At 40.7% G+C, this 18,697-nt stretch overlaps 1 protein-coding gene across 3 annotated transcripts in view; it reads right to left on the bottom strand.

The window, feature by feature from the left end:
- The window catches only part of arhgef7a (Rho guanine nucleotide exchange factor (GEF) 7a), a 34,761-nt gene extending 16,360 nt beyond the window's left edge, over positions 1 to 18,401 (bottom strand). The window contains exons 1-16 of one of the 3 annotated variants that reach the window (XM_046054152.1): positions 18,279 to 18,401; positions 17,942 to 18,187; positions 14,861 to 14,944; positions 9,394 to 9,478; positions 9,123 to 9,256; positions 7,375 to 7,576; positions 6,046 to 6,134; positions 5,328 to 5,422; positions 5,047 to 5,142; positions 4,678 to 4,800; positions 3,370 to 3,508; positions 2,942 to 3,001; positions 2,714 to 2,860; positions 1,509 to 1,595; positions 1,290 to 1,368; positions 1,072 to 1,211 (exon numbers count right to left, since the gene is read on the bottom strand). In XM_046054152.1, the coding sequence (XP_045910108.1) occupies positions 1,072 to 1,211; positions 1,290 to 1,368; positions 1,509 to 1,595; positions 2,714 to 2,860; positions 2,942 to 3,001; positions 3,370 to 3,508; positions 4,678 to 4,800; positions 5,047 to 5,142; positions 5,328 to 5,422; positions 6,046 to 6,134; positions 7,375 to 7,576; positions 9,123 to 9,256; positions 9,394 to 9,478; positions 14,861 to 14,944; positions 17,942 to 18,106 (1,725 nt within the window). In that variant the 5' untranslated portion in view covers positions 18,107 to 18,187; positions 18,279 to 18,401. The other 2 variants (XM_046054155.1, XM_046054154.1) reach the window with 2 other exon arrangements.
- Positions 18,402 to 18,697: the final 296 nt, after the last annotated feature.

Here is an 18,697-nt window from a genome sequence, read left to right as displayed (position 1 = left end):
TCACATCATGGATGTGCAGCCGACAAATCTTCAGCAACTGCACAATGCTATCATGTCAATATGGACCAAAGTCTGTGAAGAATGTTTCCAACACCTTGTTGAAAGTATGCCACAACGGATTATGGCAGTTCTGAAGGCAAAAGAGGGTCCAACCCAGATTTTATGTAAATACATTTAACACTTATTTTCCATCTACTTATCCAGTTCCAGGTCACAGTGGCAGCTAACTAGGCAGCAGTACATCTCCAAAACAGCAACAGTCTAGTTGTACATTCACGTGGTCCTCAAAACTGTCATTGAAGCATTGCAAATATTCATCTGAACTGCAGTTGTTTCAGTAACAACAAAATTATTAATCTTTCGGTTATTTTTATGTAAAAGGTCCTTTAGGGAAAGGCAGCCCTCAGTAGCCTAGATGTCATATACTCCAATGACATCCTACATCGTGTGTGTTGATTGTTTATTCAAGGCATAAAGGCCGAATGTTGATTATTAACATGTGTATTCATTTCATTAAATGCAATTGTGCATTACAGCCATTCTAGTGAGAGAAATAAGCCACTTCACACAAGGCTATATAGTAATTTTAAATGATTGCTAGGCATTATGTGAGCCAACCTCTAATGGCATATTGATTGTAGAGTAGAGTATGTGTATGTATATATATATATATATATATATATACACACACATATATACACACACCACACACACATATATGTGTATATATATATATACACACATATATACACACACACATATATGTGTATATATATATATATATATATATACACATATATACACACACACATATATGTGTATATATACACACACCACACACACATATATGTGTATATATATATATATATATATATATATATACACACACACACACACACACACACCACACACACATATATGTGTATATATATATATACACACACCACACACACATATATATATATATGTGTGTGTGTGTGTATGTGTGCGCGGTGTTTGAACCACATTGAGTATAAATGAACACATAAATGAAATCATCTGTATGTGGGTATGTAGTCATTAGCTCCTGACCGTGTGGCAGGGAACAGTGAGTGGTTTGTGGCTGGGTGCTGTGGCTGCAGTGTGCTTTATCTGTCTGGTCAGGTGTTCCACCCAGTCCTGCAGGTCCTGCTGGTTGGTGCACACTACCTGGAGACGGTCAAACATGGTGCCTGCACGGACAGAGACAATGTTGTTGAAGGCGTTGTGTAAAAGAATCACACTCACCTCAACATCTTATGTAGCCTTACCATTGAGTTCAAAGGCGTTTTTATGGGCTTCACAGTCTTCTAGTTTGGTCACTGTCATGCTGGCCAGGGGCAATTTTCCCTGCAGAGGGAAATCACTGCATCACGATCAAGACGTAAGAGAGAAAATACCTCTCTTCCACTATATTAAGTACAGAACTCTAAGGATAGACTAGAAAGAGTCTTAAATCAGACTGATCTGAGAAAATGTTTATTACTGACCTGGAATATGAAGCCACTCATCCTGGGGCTGGCAGACAGCATGAGGAGGATGTGAGGGAAGAGCATGAGGTAACGCTCACTCTTCTCCTGACAAAAAAGAAGAAGTAGTAGAGTGAGAGAGGAATAGAGAGGGAATGGGAGAGATAAGGTGTGATCCAGTTTGTGTGTCAACACACACAAAGATTTGACTAAGGGCTAGTTCCGATCAAAGACTCACAACAGTCTCAGAGAATAGTTACATTAGTTGAAGTGAATTATCTGGTGAGATAAAAGATATTGGCAGTTGTCAAGATCGCAGGAGTTTTACAGCATACCACACATCATCATGCTCACAGTGATGTTTCTGTAACTAATCACTTCTCTATAATCGATCTGGGTATATACATCACAACTGTGAAAAGAGTGGTGCATTACCTTTTTGTGGTTCACAGGACAAATTGGCATGTGCCCCTTTAATGTGGCATTTATTGACAGTTACAACCACAGCTGTTTTGCATTTTACTCTGCGTGATCTAGATCTTTGTCAACCTTTTTTTGCACTGATGTTACAAGCCAATCAGCCTGGGGAACAGAAATATTGGTTAAAGCCCTAGGTCAAATGTTCAGATATAACACTATTTTTACATTTTTTATTTCCCCTGCATCACTTGAAGAAATGCTCAAGCTCTTTCAATCACCTCTCAAATGCTCTATGCTTTAGTTTTTTACTCATCATAGCTACCTAGCTACAGTACAGTAACAGGAACACAGCACAGAAAAATCTAGTAGCCACAAACGGTAAGTTTGAGGTTATTTCCACAGAAGCCGATGAAGCTTGACAACTATTATTCAGCTTTTTTAACATATCATATTATTTCCTTGTGTCCCTGTAGTAGACGTTCAATGACAGGGTGTCGGTCCACAGCCCAGAGGCTGGGAACCACTGATCTACACAACTGCAGTGTCCCAAGCCCTACATTATAAACAGATCATCAAAAAGGCGGTGGCTGAGGCTGAGATGATGAAAGGAGCCATTCACATGGAAAAAGTTACACTCGCTATGTTTGTTACAAAATTGGTAAGTTTTGGAGTTGTTAAGGGTTTTTAGAAGATTACCTGTCAATTATAGCAAATCTTTGACATGAACAAATGTTGTGTAGAAGCAATACTGGTAGCAGTTCATAGCTAAATGAAGTGCATGTGGAGAAGTTAGATGGTTCTAGTACCTCGGAGCCAGGACTTTGAACTAAGACCTGGCTCATGTAGAGCACAGAGCCCAGGGTCTTAATGTCATCCCCCTCCCACAACCGGATGGACTCGGTGAGAATCTGCAGCTCCAGCTCCTTACGCTTCCGCACCTCCTGACACTGAGCCTGAAACAAGGGAAGCAAACAACAGCTTAAAGACCTGGTTACATGCCACATTTGACAGGACAGAAGGGGGGCTCAACTTACAGATAGATTTTTGAAAGACGCCATGCACTTCAGAATGTCTGGCCGGTCAGGATGGCTCTCCTGAAAGAAACACGTTGGTTATTAAACACACATAGAGCTACAACTAGTCATTTTCAGTGTTGATAAATCTGTCGATTTTTTTCTCATATAATCGATAAGTTGTTTGGTCTTGAAAATGTCAATCAGTGCTTCCCAAAAGCCCAAGATGACATCCTAAACCTTCTTTTGCAATTAGCAATTCTCTTTGCCATCATGGAGGAGTAAAGAAACCAGAAAATATTCACATTTAGGAAGCTAGAATGATATTTTCCCTTTAAAACAGTACTCAAACTGATGAAATGATTATTAAAATAGATGCCAATTAATTTCTATAGTTGACAACTGATTGTTGCAGCTCACAACACAAGCGACGATGTTTAGATACATACCTCCATGTGCCTCTCCAGCTCTTTGAGTAAGTTGGGGTATTTGTCGAGTCTCATGAAGGGTTTACTGAGGCCTGTGGTCAGGGTGAGGATCCCAGGACTGACTGCCCCCCTCCCCTCCATAAACTCCCCCAGTACTTCACTGCAAGACAAGGAAAATACAGAAAGAGAGACAGGGAGTCAAAAGAAATCATTTAGCTCATTATGTAACCTTGACGACATACAGTTCTTCAGACTTCACAGGGTTTGCAACCAACAAAGTGTCACAAAGAGAGACTAACTGGCCTCTGTTTGACACTTTGTTAACTGGCTTTAAGCTTGTTACAACCCACTCACTTTGTGCCTTGGTAATTGGGAAGGAAATTAAATTTGAAGTAAAGTAAACAAAGTTATAAAGCCAGCTACACATGGGACAAATTATGATGTGCGAAAGTGTGTCAAAAACCATGACAGCATATACCAAAAAACAGGAAAACTGTACTGACAAAGAGAAACCTTAACACTGACTGAAAGACACTTTACAAACTAAACTCAGCTACAAGTTTATTTGTTACACCCAGTTAAATAATGCAGTCCTGCAATAAATCCTACTTTTATAATGTTATATTAACTTTTTAAAAGTTTATAATGGTAAGTTTTTGTTTAAACAGTTTTAGAGCGGTTGAGACTGATTAAACATTATGGTCATTTTGGATGCTGCTATACTGACAGGTGTTTCCATTATTTTGCCCACTCCATTTATATCAATAAAAGTAGGGTAAATAACAGAAACACCTCTCTGTGGAACGCAATTTAGCTCAACAGCACCAAAAACCTACATCTTCCACAATGATCATACAGTTGAATCAACACCTCTCTAAAACAGTTTAAACGAACACTTAACATTATAACCTTCATATTAGGTAGTTTTAGTTGGCAGTGTATTTGCCTAATAACACAACAACCTGCACTTTTGTGAAGTGACAACATAGTTGAAACAGCACTTCTCACAGGCAGTATTTGTTGTAGTGCATTATGATTCACAGTAGTTAAAACATTCCCAAATCACATTATTCAGATGCACCTATGTAGAGACAAGCCACAATAGTTTCCACAACCAGTGGATAGGTAGCTACAACTACAAAACAAAGACAAACTCCACAGACTCAACAACACAACCAGTCCCTTTTCCTGTTAAGAATGCAAGACATTATAAAACAAACGTTTCCCTGTGTAACACGAAAGCCCTCTTCTTCTTCCTTGTGAGCTGCTGTCTGAAAACAGGCTGAAAACACTGTAAAATAAAAGGAAACATTGTTGATGTAACCATACCCGTGCTGGGTGAGCACATTAACTGCAGAGGGGTGGTTGGAGCAGTAACCGGCATAAAGAGCCTTCATCTGTGGCATGAGGTTGAGGAAGAAGCCTCCCACCCTTTGCTGGCTCTCTGGAAGCCTGAAGAGAAAAAAAAAAAAAAAAAAGATCACGCACAGACAAAATGCTTCTATGCAAACTCTGATAAAGACTAAAGAATATAAAATAAGCAGACTATGCCCTAGCCTATGGTTTAATCCCTGGTTTACTACATCCCTGTAGTACAGTCAGCCCAACACTAGATGTCGCTCTGCTTATTATGAAACAATGAGGATGCTGCTGCAGTGGGGCTGTGTGTGCAGGGAGGAGGGGGGGGGGGTGACTAACTTGGTGCACTCCTCCAGCGACTGGACGAGCATCTGCTGGAAGGTGCTGATCTCTTCAAGGTTGCCCAAAATCAGAGCCACATCTGAGCTGCTCAGTCTGGAGGAAAAGATAGGACGGGTAAAGTAAAACGGTGACAGCATATTCAGTGAGATGCAAAAAACAAAAAGTTATTTGTTGTTTGAGACGTGTACAAAATCTGATCCGGGTTCCTGTTGTACAACAGTCATGCTAAAATAACCTGGTTCTGGTTTCATCAAGCTTTACATGTGAATGAGTCGTACTTGTCGATGCTCTGAAGAGGTCGCAGGTAGTTCGTCAAGAGGCTCTGAAGGTCCTTAGAATATTCTGTCTCCGTTTCTAAAATGTTCTGCAACACCTGCAAAAGAAAGTAAAAAAACAGCTTCAAATTAGAAAGTGTACCTGTCTCAAGGAGAGAAAGAGGTCTTGAAAAACAACGCTGTTCTTTGAGAGACATTTTTACATTACACTTTCTTTGTAGTCCAAACATTACATATAACTTATTAAAACACCATTAAACATAAATGTTGCTTCTGTGTATTAAAAAAAATGTAGTGAAAAATTGGGTCGTTCAGGTTTGGAAAGTGAGCCACATAACTGATCCGTGTTTTCACTACAACTGTGATGGCAGTTTTCCAAAAACCACACCTGCCCTCAGCCGCAGTAACATTCTCATGGCTAGGCACAGAACATTTTAGACAAGAGGAACGAAAGTATGTCGGTGAGTTGTGTAGAGAGAGAGCTGTGGGTGAAAAGGCCACCTCGATTTTATCTTGGTACTCCATCTCATTCCGGCAAAAGAATTTACAAACACTGAATGGGAAAAGCAGAGATACAGACAAAAACCAGGGGAGAATAAAAGCGCTCAAAAAACAGAGACAAGACTTAAATTTTAACATGGTGTTAGTGGAGAAACAGAGACAAAAGAAAGAAAGGGGGAAAAAATGGAAAATAAGACAGAAATAACAGTTGCTTTCTTACCAAGTTATAGTACGTCTTGCTGATTGCAGAAGTGTCAAAGCCTTTAGGTGGGCTCTTAAGAGTGCCAGACTTGGGGGACACTTGTTTGTCTGTGGCCAGAGAGAAAATACATAAATTAGGGGACATTCTTCTACCAAGCATTATATCTAATGAGACATGAAGACACTTTCAATGAACACAATCAAGTCACACTTGACTTTTGCAAGAAATATTAAATATCATATAAAAGTGGACTCTTTAAGCATGAATCATTACTAAGGCACACAGTGTTTAGTGAAGTGCATTTTGGAGACAAACTGATGCTACTACTATTTTCAGAAATTAGTAGTCCCTGTTACAAAAGTGTTTTTAGTGGCTGATGTTTAACTGCACATATAAAGCACAAAAACGTCGTTCTACTGCTTGATATCCACCATAACTGCATATCAGGATTGCGACTTATGTTTTTTTACTGTGTGTATTAGGATTTGCACTCAATAATAGTTAATGAGAAAAAATAACAATAGCTCATGGTACATTGTTTCAGTAGCTGTTTTGTCCTCTTTTCCTCGTTAAACGTCACATCTCAGCATTTCATTTATTCCCATGTGCAATAAGCGCTCGTAATTCTAATATGTAACTCTTACACCTTATCTCATCTTATCCCTATTATTATATATATATTATTGCTTTTATTCTTATTAATATCAATGTTTTCTTGCTTTTCCTATATTAACCTTTCATTGTCTTTTGAGTGGTTTTATTGTGTTTGTTTTTAAGCTGTCTTGCTGCAAGAAGAATTTCCTCTAGCTGGGCCGTAAAGACCCGACATTAACTGAAGCAACACCATAATCACATAATTCTGCTACCACTGAAAATATATCTATAACAATTCATTACAAACATCTTGTCCGTTGATCCTTACACTCACAAAAAATGATTGTTAAATTGGTGGAATGCGTAAATGTCAGTCAGACAGAGGATCAGACTTTAAGCTGCCACCTCTTGCAACATGGCAACGCAACCTGCTTTACAAGAGGAAAAACAACAGACCGCAGCAGGCCTCAAGACGCAGCAGATGTGGGACTGTGTTACTGTCACAAGGCCAGATGGAATCGCAACGACAATGGCAAGTGTGATTTAGTGTACCGGTTGGCAGGTTTTGTCTGAGAGAGATGTGAAGATGTCTGTTTAGCTAATTATTTAATATTTCAAGCTGCTCTGTGATCGTTCACAGACACATGCAGGGGAGGCATACCTACATAAAATGATGAGAAATATAACTTATATAATCTTTTAAATCACTGTATTAATGTTAAAATGTCTTACAGAGGTAGTGGAGATACCTACCAGAGCCTTTGACCTCGCGAACATAGTTACTAGGAAACCACCCAGTCCTGCCATTGAGCATGCCCTCCCACCAGCCGCCGTCCTCCTGACGAGTCACACTGATGATGTCACCCTTGGTAAAGGTGAGCTCATCCTCGTTGGTCTGCTGGAAGTTGAAACGTGCCCTCACCAGCAGCTGCTGTCCACTGTTTTCAGACATATCCTGACAAATGAGGGAAGGATGTCACCAAGCAGGGAGAGAAGCAAAAGGGAAAGTGAGCTGTGAGCAGAAACGGACATTGTGAAGTCAGGAGACTAAAGACTGATGACAGCAATTTTTCATGGGAGAAATGTAAAGTTATTAGGAAGTGTGAACAAGAAGAGTTTTGCGATGAAACATCTATTTATCCATCTTGTGAAACAAACCCAGCAAATATTGTGTAATATTCATTACTCATCATGGTTCATCTGATCATACTCATTATTTCCATCCCTCAGAGGCTTAAACTATGTTGCAAACAAACCCTTTAAAGTACAATTCCAGTGTGACTGCGGCTTTTTATTATTGCACAAAGTCTGGTGACATCTGTACAACCTTCAACCTGAGCAGAGGTCCATACATTGATTTATTTGTGGCAGCCCACCACAACATGAACATTGACCGCCACGCCATATGTGATGATTTTCTTTTTTTACTATATAAAATGGGTCAAATCCACACTCTGAGCTGGGCTGTCGAGGTTAGCGCACTGTACAATAGTCTAGTCAATATCGACTGCCCGTGCAAGTGGAGAACGTAAATGTTAAATCTTAAACTCTGATGCTGAATGTTTGCTCTCTCAATCCAGATGAATACTGAAAAATATTTTCAAAGACTCAAAAGGCTTATCCTGAGGAGGAGCAGAGATAGTCTGGACCAGAGGTAGCAAAACAGCATACCTAGACACTTCTGAAAACACATATGGAAAAGCGGAACAGTACGCCAGTGTGATTAACTATCCAATTAATTTGTTTCAAATACTTCCAAGGCTTCAACCAGTGCTGCTGTGGCAGCTGAAGCAGCAAGAGAGGGCCAGGAAGGGATAGCTGTAGCTAATGAAGAGAGAGATGTAGAAGAGGAGGAGGAGGACAGCAGCCAACATGCTGCGATGGGAGAGCCAGCTAGGGCAGCAGAGACTGAAGCAGGGCAGGTCAGAAAAACTGCTCTCTCAGGAAAAGGGGTCTCATTTCTATTCTTCACTGTATTTATTTTTGTTATTTGTTTAACACAATGTGAGGCAATTTAGCCATGGTCTATATACTGTTTGTTCAGTTAATTATTTGTCACAAAGTATTTTTGTATTGGAGCACTTTATATACAGTATTATTTAATAATAATTATTTTAAAGAAAGCAAACCTAATTCTGTGGGAAACACTGTATCAACTTGGTACCAGTACTTAATCGTAATGAAACAATCCCCCCAAACCACTACAATGAACTGACGACATTGGATTATTATTGTTTACTTATTATTGGACTGCAACAGGACAAAAATAACAAAAAAACTGTACATTATTATAGCCACAAGCCATGAACTCAAATATCAAATCAATAGCTCTCTGATGCAGTCTCATCAAAAACTTTACCTTATAAGCTTCACAAAGGTGGTGCTCACACTGCATGGCTGTTGCTTTGGATTGCATTATATTTGACAAGTGTTATTGTGTTCGTGTTTTCAGTGACTCAGAACCATTGAACCATGAGCCGTTTAGTGAGTGGTGACCTTACCAGACTGCGAAACTGGTTCTGCATCAGCTTGGAAGATCGGCCCAGTGAAGCCTGAGAGGACAGGGACTCAAATGACTTGATGCGATGGGCTGAAGAGTGTCGGGCGCACACTGAATCACTGCCCACACCAATATCTGTACAGAAAAGGCAAAATATAAATACACTAGACCTGGCAAACCCACACACACCCACTCTCATGACTACTCACCTGTCTTTCATAGATAACACCCACAGGCATCATATAACAAATATTGCACATATTTTGACTGACCTGCAGTCACTTTATTCAGAGCAACCAGACTGCTCAGCACCTTTGAGAAGTTCAGTCCCAGCAGCAGGTCACTGGCCTCAAATGGCTGTTGGTGAGAGAGCACAGAGAGAAGGACAGCATCAACATCAGAGCCATAGAGTCATCAGCAAGAGCATTTTCCCTTTTAAAGCTACTCACTAATTCCAGCGCAGCAGGACTGTGTCATCACTTGGTCACACTGCCAGCGCTGAGCAGTCAATCGATAACTCTCGTTATCTTTGACAGAAGTAGTGGGCGAAACACACAAGCACAGCCGACACGCATATATCTGCAGCAGCTACAGACAGACACTATTTACGTTCCGTTAGCGTTCCACTAAACTGGTTGAATTATGTGCATTACAAAAGATAGCGCTTCCTTCACAATGGGTGATATGTCGTTGATTATAATGAGCATGTAATGCATCCTAACAAATGCACTATGATCTCCAGCTTGAGTATCAAACCTATATGGACAAACATTTTATCATGATAAAAACATTTCATACCATCAATGACCATCAATGATTATTAAATTTCAAATCATTGTTTCTTTCAAGTTTAGAGGCAGACTTTTCCTCCTGAGAGAAAATTGAAGAAACCAGATGATTAACTGTGTGGTTAAACTATTCTTTATGGTCAGAACAAACACTTGATGCCAAACAGTGTATCACTTCGCAAATCTGAGGTAGATCATTCAAAACAATTACGGTAAAATCTTTCTTTCCAAAAATATGATTAGTAAATATTTTTCAGTCCCTTTTCCTCAACAAAATGAATATCTAAAATTAAGTGCTAATTTTTTTGTGATTCAAATAAATGAAATCAAACATTTATTGACGGTATATTGTTATATTGTTATTGAAGAAACTATACTGCTATAATATCAATATTGTTTTATTGCCCAGCCCTAATTGAACCTCAATATTTTTCATACCAAACATGTGACCAAAGCACCAAGTAACAATAATTGTCAAGTACAGCGAGATGGCTTTGAATGTCTGATCAGTAGCCTTCATTTAATTACATGGTTCATGACCTACATAAACATTTAGACAGCTACTTGTGCCATATAGCATTTCATGTTTGATATGTTGGGCATATTTTGTTAAATGGGAAAAGGGGTCTGTAGAAAGACATGTTTATATTTGTCAAAGTATCATGTCATTCTGGTATCTGTACAGAAACTCAGGTACTACTTTTTATTTCAAATGAATCCCACCACCATGTTTTTGTGATGTTTCTTTAAAACTACAGTGCCCAGCTGAAAATGAAACAAGATATTTGTTATCTGTTTTAAGATTTCCGTCTTAATTTGGGACAAATGAGATTTAGGCTGATGCTGCATTCACATCATATGGTAAAGATGAGAAAGTTTCACATATGTTTATGACTTCATCTGACATTGCAGAGCTGGTTGAGTGAGGGTTAAAATGACTTGCAATGAGAATACAACACTATTTCCATTACATTTAATCACACTGAACAATGGACTCTGGCCGACGTAAGGCACCACTGCTTACTTGGTTTCAGGCGCTTCTGTATTATTACGCGGATATCAGGCGGATGTTGACGTGAACGCTGTTTATAAGTTGGACTTTTACTAATTAAAGTGACATGGTCAGAGTGTAACAGACTAGGGTAGGGAAGTCGAAGTATTGAGAAACAGACTAATGCATTGATGGCTTTTTTTTCATGGAATGTGTTGACAATAAGAACAATTTTGAATAACGCCAGCCTTTATGCTTCAACTGCAGTACGTGTAAGCAGGGTCTGTATCAGTGTGAGTCACTAGACTCTCGGTTAGTATGAATGGCAGCGATTGTATCTCTGTTAATAACTGTAGTCGTCCTCTATCTTCCTGTGTAACGGCTTCAAGTGATTAGTTACTCTCGCTTCAGTTATAGTGAGGGTGAGTGACTTTGAGTCTCTCTCATCTTCCGCTCTGATTACAGATATGTCCTAAGGGAATATGTGAATGGCTTAGTTTGCAAGACTGTGTATTTGGAAAAAAGAAGTGTGTGTGTCACTGGAAGACTTGCTGTCCTTAAGGAGCAGTCATGTGAAAGCACCCTCTTCCTGACACGTCAATACCTTCACCAGAACTGAAACTACAGCTAACATTCAGTGTTTATGCTAAACTTTTTTGCCCCACAATAACAGCTAAATGTTGGTTCTGCAGTCTTTTAACAGATTATCCATTAGGGGAAAAAAATCAGTCATCACAGTGAAACATGATGAATGATGTAAATTAAATATTCACGCATGGAGATTATGAACAATGACTAACACGACAAGCTACAACATGCCTACTAAGCCTCAGCATCACAGTCAGGTAATGATCCCTCGGAGCAGGCTGAGACAATAGTGCAACACCCCTCTGTGACTCAGCAAGCCACAACAGTGTGGTGAATTGCTCCCACACTTGTCGTGATTGAGAAAATTAGTGTTTACCTGCACGGTGTATTACAACCAGCTACTGCATGTACACTACAGTTAATGGGATAGGGTTACATGTCAGATTTCTTAGTGAGAGATTGCTTAAATATACAAAATTATATTAAAATATTACTGCGTATGTGAATCCCCTTATAGTTATTGTCCAATACAGTACAACTGTAGTACAACTTAACTCCCTACAGTGAGGGATTTAAGGCAACATACAGTATGTATTTAGACAGTGACTGGATTGAAATAACACTAAAAATGAGGGGGTTAAAGTGTTGACTTTCAGTTTTAAAAGGTGATTGAGTGATTTTACATCCATATAAGGATGACAGCACTATCCTTAATTATATTATGTTTCCTTTTTTTTTTTTTTTTTTTACAAATCATGCTCTAATTTTAGAACAGTTCAACAGACAATGATCCTAAATACAGCGACAAGGCAGCCAAGCAGTTTTCTTAAAAACCAAACAGTGGAATATTCTTCACCGGCCAAGTTAGTCACCTGACCTCAATCCAACTGATCATGTGTTTCAGTTCTTGAAGACCAGACTGAAGACAAAAAGCCCCAGAGGCAAGCAAGAAGTAAGATTATAGGCCAACTGATATTGGATTTTGGAGGTCAATATTATATATATTTGAGAATTTACAAAATCTGATTTGATCTATCGCCCCAATCAAATTATTGGTCTAGCGCTGGTGAAAATGGCTGCAGTACCAACCTGCTGCTGATTTATATGGGTCGCAGATATTTGCAACTGATATCAATATGCCTTAATTGAAGCTTATTTTACTTTTGGTGCACTAAATAATTATTATAAAGTAAATTGTGGTGATAATGAAAAAAAACGACTATGACACTGGTTATACTGACTTGGATGTAAATAACTCGTAGCTTTGACCTCATGGTCATTACTTTAATTTAAATCCAAACTGCTTTAGTGAAAAGCCAACTAGAGCACAGTAGATTGATCAATGACTCAGTAACAATTTTGATAATCACTTATTAGTTACAGTTGTTCAATCAAGCACACGTGGCAAATATTCTCCAGTTCCAGCAACTCAGATGTGATGATTTACTGTTTTTTAATATTATTTCACGTTGAAAATCTGTGGGTTTTGGACTGTTGGTCGGACTAAACAACACATTTGAAGATTTCACATTGGGCATTTTTCTCTACTTTACAAGACATATCATATCTTAAACACCAACTCAATTCATTTCAAAACTCAACAGATTCATTGTTGGCCCTACAGCCAACACAACAAAAAAATATGTCAGTGTCCAAATACATGAAACAGCACTACACTTTGCAATACAACAGCTTATTTTTATTTAATGGCAATGAAGTCTCCCATTGGCTGCGACAGATGGATCCGTGATTATTCTCAGGGTAGACACCGGGTAAGGTTACTATACCAGTGGGACCATCAGAGTCATGGGAACTCTAATGATCACTTCCTGTGGTCAAAGACATTAGGGGCTAAGGGTCAGTAACAACAGCTGCCTAAGTGTCAGACATGGTCTTAAATCTGCAAGATGTATCCAAAATAGATCTAAAAGAAATCAGTCCTGTTGAAATGCCCCCATAGCAAGGCTCGCAGGTTGATGTTCAGCCAAACTTCCTGCTTAACTTTAAAAAGAGGTAGGTCAGAAACGCAAAAACGTCACATCTATCTGTCTGACTGTTCTCGTGTAAGCGGCCACTGCTCTAATCTGCAGCCACAGCTACCTGGGGTCAGAGCCAGCTGTGCTCTGGGCTCTGGAGAAGATCCATCTTTGCTTTACAGATGGTGAGCAGGGCAGAATGCCACGTATGTCCCAAACTACGGTAATCCCGCTCTGTTCGGTTCACTCAACAACAAAAAAGTCACATATATTTGGACACACTCTTGCATGCAAGGATGGAACATAGAGTAAAAGTAACGGTGACGTTACTGAGCACGCTATCTCTGCCGGTGAAGGCATAAGTCAGCATGACTTAAAGGAGTAGTTATGATGGGGGGTTTGACTATTTGTTAGCAGTAAACCTGCAGATTATTGGTAAACGCAGCTGCCAGAAACAGTCTCTGTGGTGAGCCTAAACAAACAGAGGCCGTTTCCAATACAAATCATGATAGCCGTGTGATTTGCTTCCCTGGCATTTCAGCTGCCTGTAACTACTAAAGGGCATGTTTCACACACTTAACATGACAGCACTCTGTCTCACCCCATGTCCACATCTTGTTCAGTGACTGGAGACTCAGTGGGGGGAGGCAATGGTGAGGAACACTGAGATGCATTGTCAAACTGGGGTGGTTCAATGAATCTTCTATGCTCTGGCCAACATGCAACCTTAAACAGCATGCTGTCCTCCATTTGCTTAACATTATGGAGGTATTCTCACTAGCATTAACTACAACTTACCCAAATACTATTATATACGCCTGCATGGGTGAGGTAGGCCTACTTGATCTGAGGACATGTTTAGACTTTACACCTTCTAATAATATGACTGTAATTACTGTAAGAACAAGACCTTCTTGCATAACCATGGGTCCATATTGCTCATAGCTGCAGCAGTAGCAATTTGTTCTTAACAAAAAATGTGTACCCAAGGGCTAGTGTGAAGTGGTGGTGACAATAAAGCCACGCATGAGTCCGAGGACAAAGCTCTGCATTAATTAACAACGCGTAAACATCACCCAGGCGCTGCTAAACCCCAGTGGGAAATGTGAACAGGCGACAGTGTAATAGTTTTATCAAGCAGTGTAACTTAAGGATGCCAAAATGTTGCAAATGTATCGCCACTGGACGGGCAAGCCTCCCCGGGTGATTATTCTCGGCTCGTAGTTCCCTCCTCCTCCCTCCGTCCGCCCGCTCCACGAACCCATTGTTTATTGTTATGAGTATCTCCTCTTGAACATGCTAACTCTACATTTCGAGCAGCACCTCTGGGTGTTGTAATGTGCTGACGGCTGTGGTAGAAACGCAAGATAAGGCAAAAATCTGAAAAGGTACTCACCTCGACGCGAAACGATGTGCAGCCCTTGAGAAACTCCTTTATGTTGCTCAAACACTCGCCGTCGTTTTTCGGTTCTTGGTAAATCTGGAATTCGGACGGAAACGCTGGTTAGAGATATACTTCCAGTTCACGCTGCGGGGTTTTTGCTTTCCACACTGCGGTTTTCTGTGAGTGCAGCGGTCCTTAAATTGTATCTTCTTTAACTACACGCACCACAGTGTCTGTATCTGCACCGGGGCCTCACACTCCGGGAGGCTGGACGCAGATCCCGCAGCGGGGAAGTGGAGGAGGCTGTAGTGTTTGGTGAGGGGAAATGACGTTGACAAATAGGGATCCCCGCTGATGTTGATGTAGCCTATGGATGCACTGGTGTTTTATATAATTCAACGAAGTGGTAAGGAAGGATTCATTCTACCCTCACAGACATAGATGGGCTGGACAAAATATTTCCAACATCTCTCTGTAGACTATAGGTCAATCCAGTTCAGCAGCAGCACAAACTACAGCCTCTGAAATGAATATAAAGTTGCATTTTAACCTTCATGAGGATTTATTGCAGGGCTGTTGTATAAGACTGCAATACTTTTAGCTGGGTGTACCTAAACCCAAAACTGGCAACTAAGTGTAATTACAGCCCAACTGAGGCCATACCAATATCAATATTTATGTTTTAAACTAAACATAAACATTCTTGATAAGGATCCCTTACAATTTATTATTAAATAATTGTGATTAAGAGATTTACTTATCAGTAGGCTATATTTTATATTTGAAAAAAAGACTTGCCTATACTCTCTGATGGACAAATTACGTAGGCTAATGTAGACACTGTTTCTGTATCTTTGGCACATCTGCACTGACATTTCTTGTTAGGCTACTCATCGGCTGACATACAGACACTGATATGATATACAGCAGATATATATTGGCTTGGATGATTTATCAGTGACGATCAAAATACTACTAGGCCTACTACTTCTACCAATAGCCTACTATTAATAATAATAATAGCCTACTTAACATTTTCCCCCATGCAGTTCTTCCCACTTTTCCCCAAACAGTTACATGTTTCACAAGTGCAATTATTATATAAGCGTATATAATAATGATTAGGGTGTCCCTAACATCCCTGGGTTGGTCAGTCATATTGTGCCATGGTCTGGCCCAGATGTGGCCCTCATCTGGTTCTGTTTTCAGTTCCCTTGGCTACACTTCAGTCATTGTTCTCAGTGTGCACAGTATGCATCCCTCAAAATGGAAATGGGAGGAATCTAAAATAGCTAATTGGAAAGAACCATGATAGAGTATTTATCATCTTAGGTCTATATAGCACAGGTATGTACCCTGATATAACTGACATCTGACCCAGCTCTGGTCCACATATCTAAATTTCTACAGGACTGCACACACAGAGAGGGATGACTGAAGCGCTGCCATGTGAACTGAAAACAGAACCAGATGAGGGCTATCTGGGCCAGAAAGTGGCACGACATGACCGGCCAATGAATGACTAGCCCAGGGATGTTGGAGACCCTACTCATCATTATAGAAGTGCGACATGTAAATGGAAAGCATGGCATGTGGAAATGTTAAATATTAGTAGTAGTAGTTTCAATCCGTAGTAGTATTTAGAGTGCAACTGATAGGCTATATCAGCCATGCTGATATTTACAAAGTTTGAAATTAATTTAGAAAGTTTCATCATTAGCCTACATAGTTTGTCCACCAGAGAGCACTGATGGTCTGTCTCAGCACATATTTCGGTCACAAGTCTGTTAGAAGCAAATAAATGGGATCCCTATTAAAAATGTGTTAGGCTTAACAGTTTACTTCAGAGTTACTGAAAGGTGTCTTGTCTGACCAGGAAGGAAAATGTTTTAGATTTGTATTGTAAGCCCACTGTTTACCATTTGGGTTCATTTATCAAAGCAATTGTTGATAATTGACAACAGAACGGGCGGGGCAGGGCAGAGCCCTTTAACCCATGACCATTTTTCCTGCTCCAATCCTCTTAGTCCTTATATGTCAATAAAACACATAAAATCATCCCCAGATGAGATTGCAGCAGATTTAACAGAATTTACATGAGTAATATGTGGGCTCATTACGCCACACTGATTTGGATTTCAGCCACCATGATGAGACACCCATTTCCCAGTTGTGCCCTGGATGTCTTATATAAAATCCTCTCCTGTGCAAAATGGTGAAACATCGTTTGGTGATGTCACGGAAATAAAACAGCACCCCATTGTCGGCGCGAGGGGGTAGGCGGGGGGGGGGCCTGTTTTCCCAGTTTACCAGGCAAATTTCTCACGCGTGTGTGGCAGGGAAAAGCAGAACATCCTCTTTTCAGGAAAAACATTGCCTCCCGTCAACTACTAGCCGCTGAACTTGCTGACGCTGTACGCTGACAGACACAAACACTGCGCTGTTTCTTTAAATGGGGAGAGGGTCCGTCTCTGTCTGTGCGTCTTTGCAGTCAATGGCGGCCCACTCTTATTGCTGTGGTCTGTGTACAGATGGCTAGTCACTCCTGGCTGATCACACTGTGTTTATCAAAATACATTGACATACAAGCCACATCAGCCTGGATCAAAGAGGAATAAAAATCAGGGGCTTCAAACGATAATGCAGATCTGTTGAGTGTTTAAACATGCACTGAAAGCATATTAAACGAGGCCTTCATTATTAAGACCATAGCACTGGTGGATCTAATAGCTCCTGGAACAGTTGATCAATAATTTTTCTGTTTGCGGTGATGCTGTGTTATTTAGAGCAGATACATAGTGGAAACAACGGCCTTTCTCTTTACGCACGCTGACATTCGTATGAGCAACCGTGTAGTTCTGTTTTCGCAGACAATAACCCGGGCTGCCGTGACCTACAAAAGAAATCGCCTCATGGACCACTGGGCAGAAAGAGAAGCCAGACAACAAACCGCGTCGGTTTCACGGATCTGGGCAGCACACAGACACGCCGACAGGGCTGGCGGTTGGTTATGCAGAGGAGAGCGAGTGTGTGTATGTGTGTGTGTGTGTGTGTGTGTGTGCGGATGGGGGGGGGGGGGTGTATTGCCCTTACTTTCTCCGTGGACCCCGGGCTGAGCCGCTCCAGCAGTCTACACAAGACCACCCCATCTTTCAGGGAGGTCTGCAGAAATGCTTCAGGATCCGAGATGGTCTTCTTCGGCGATTCCAGCACCCCGAGCGTAATCAACCATGTAACCGTCTGTTCCGCCGAATTCATGTCCAGTCACAACAGATCCTATTCAACAAAGCGGCTGTATTTTGGTACCTTAGCAGTTTGCTGCCCCGGTTACGCTGTCATCTGTGCGTTAGAAGGGACACATAATTAATCCCCCTCCCCACCAAAAAAAAAAATGATGCACAAGATGTCGATGGGAGTAGAAACCCTCTACCTCGGGTGGATGCGGATGACGGCTGGCTGGTGGAAATTCAGCAGGTCTGGTTTCCTCCCTTGAATGGTATGTTTTTTCCCTCTCCTCTAACCTGGCAAGCTGTCAAGTGCGGTTCGCTGTGATGCGTTGAGGCAGTGGACTGCATACATGCGCATCGCAGCCGCCAGCCACTCATCCATTGGATGACATCACACAAGAGGGACAAGCCAGTCCGAGCAGTTGTTAGGCCACTTCAACGAGACATGAATAGGCTTTCTCTGCGTGGCTTTGCATATCCTGCTTTTTATCCGTTTATTACAACCGCGCCGCTGGCTGTCTGTTGATATCTGCTGTAAGCTGCGGTGTTTCAGACAGGCATCGACACAAAAGGGGAAGCCAGATATAGAGCACCAGCCTCAATAATCACATCACATTTAAAT

The sequence above is a fragment of the Micropterus dolomieu genome, linkage group LG07 (genome assembly GCF_021292245.1).
Source record: "Micropterus dolomieu isolate WLL.071019.BEF.003 ecotype Adirondacks linkage group LG07, ASM2129224v1, whole genome shotgun sequence".
Taxonomy (NCBI): domain Eukaryota; kingdom Metazoa; phylum Chordata; class Actinopteri; order Centrarchiformes; family Centrarchidae; genus Micropterus; species Micropterus dolomieu.
The sequence above is the reverse complement of the archived record's forward strand: the minus strand, read 5'-3'. Positions and strand labels throughout refer to the sequence as shown.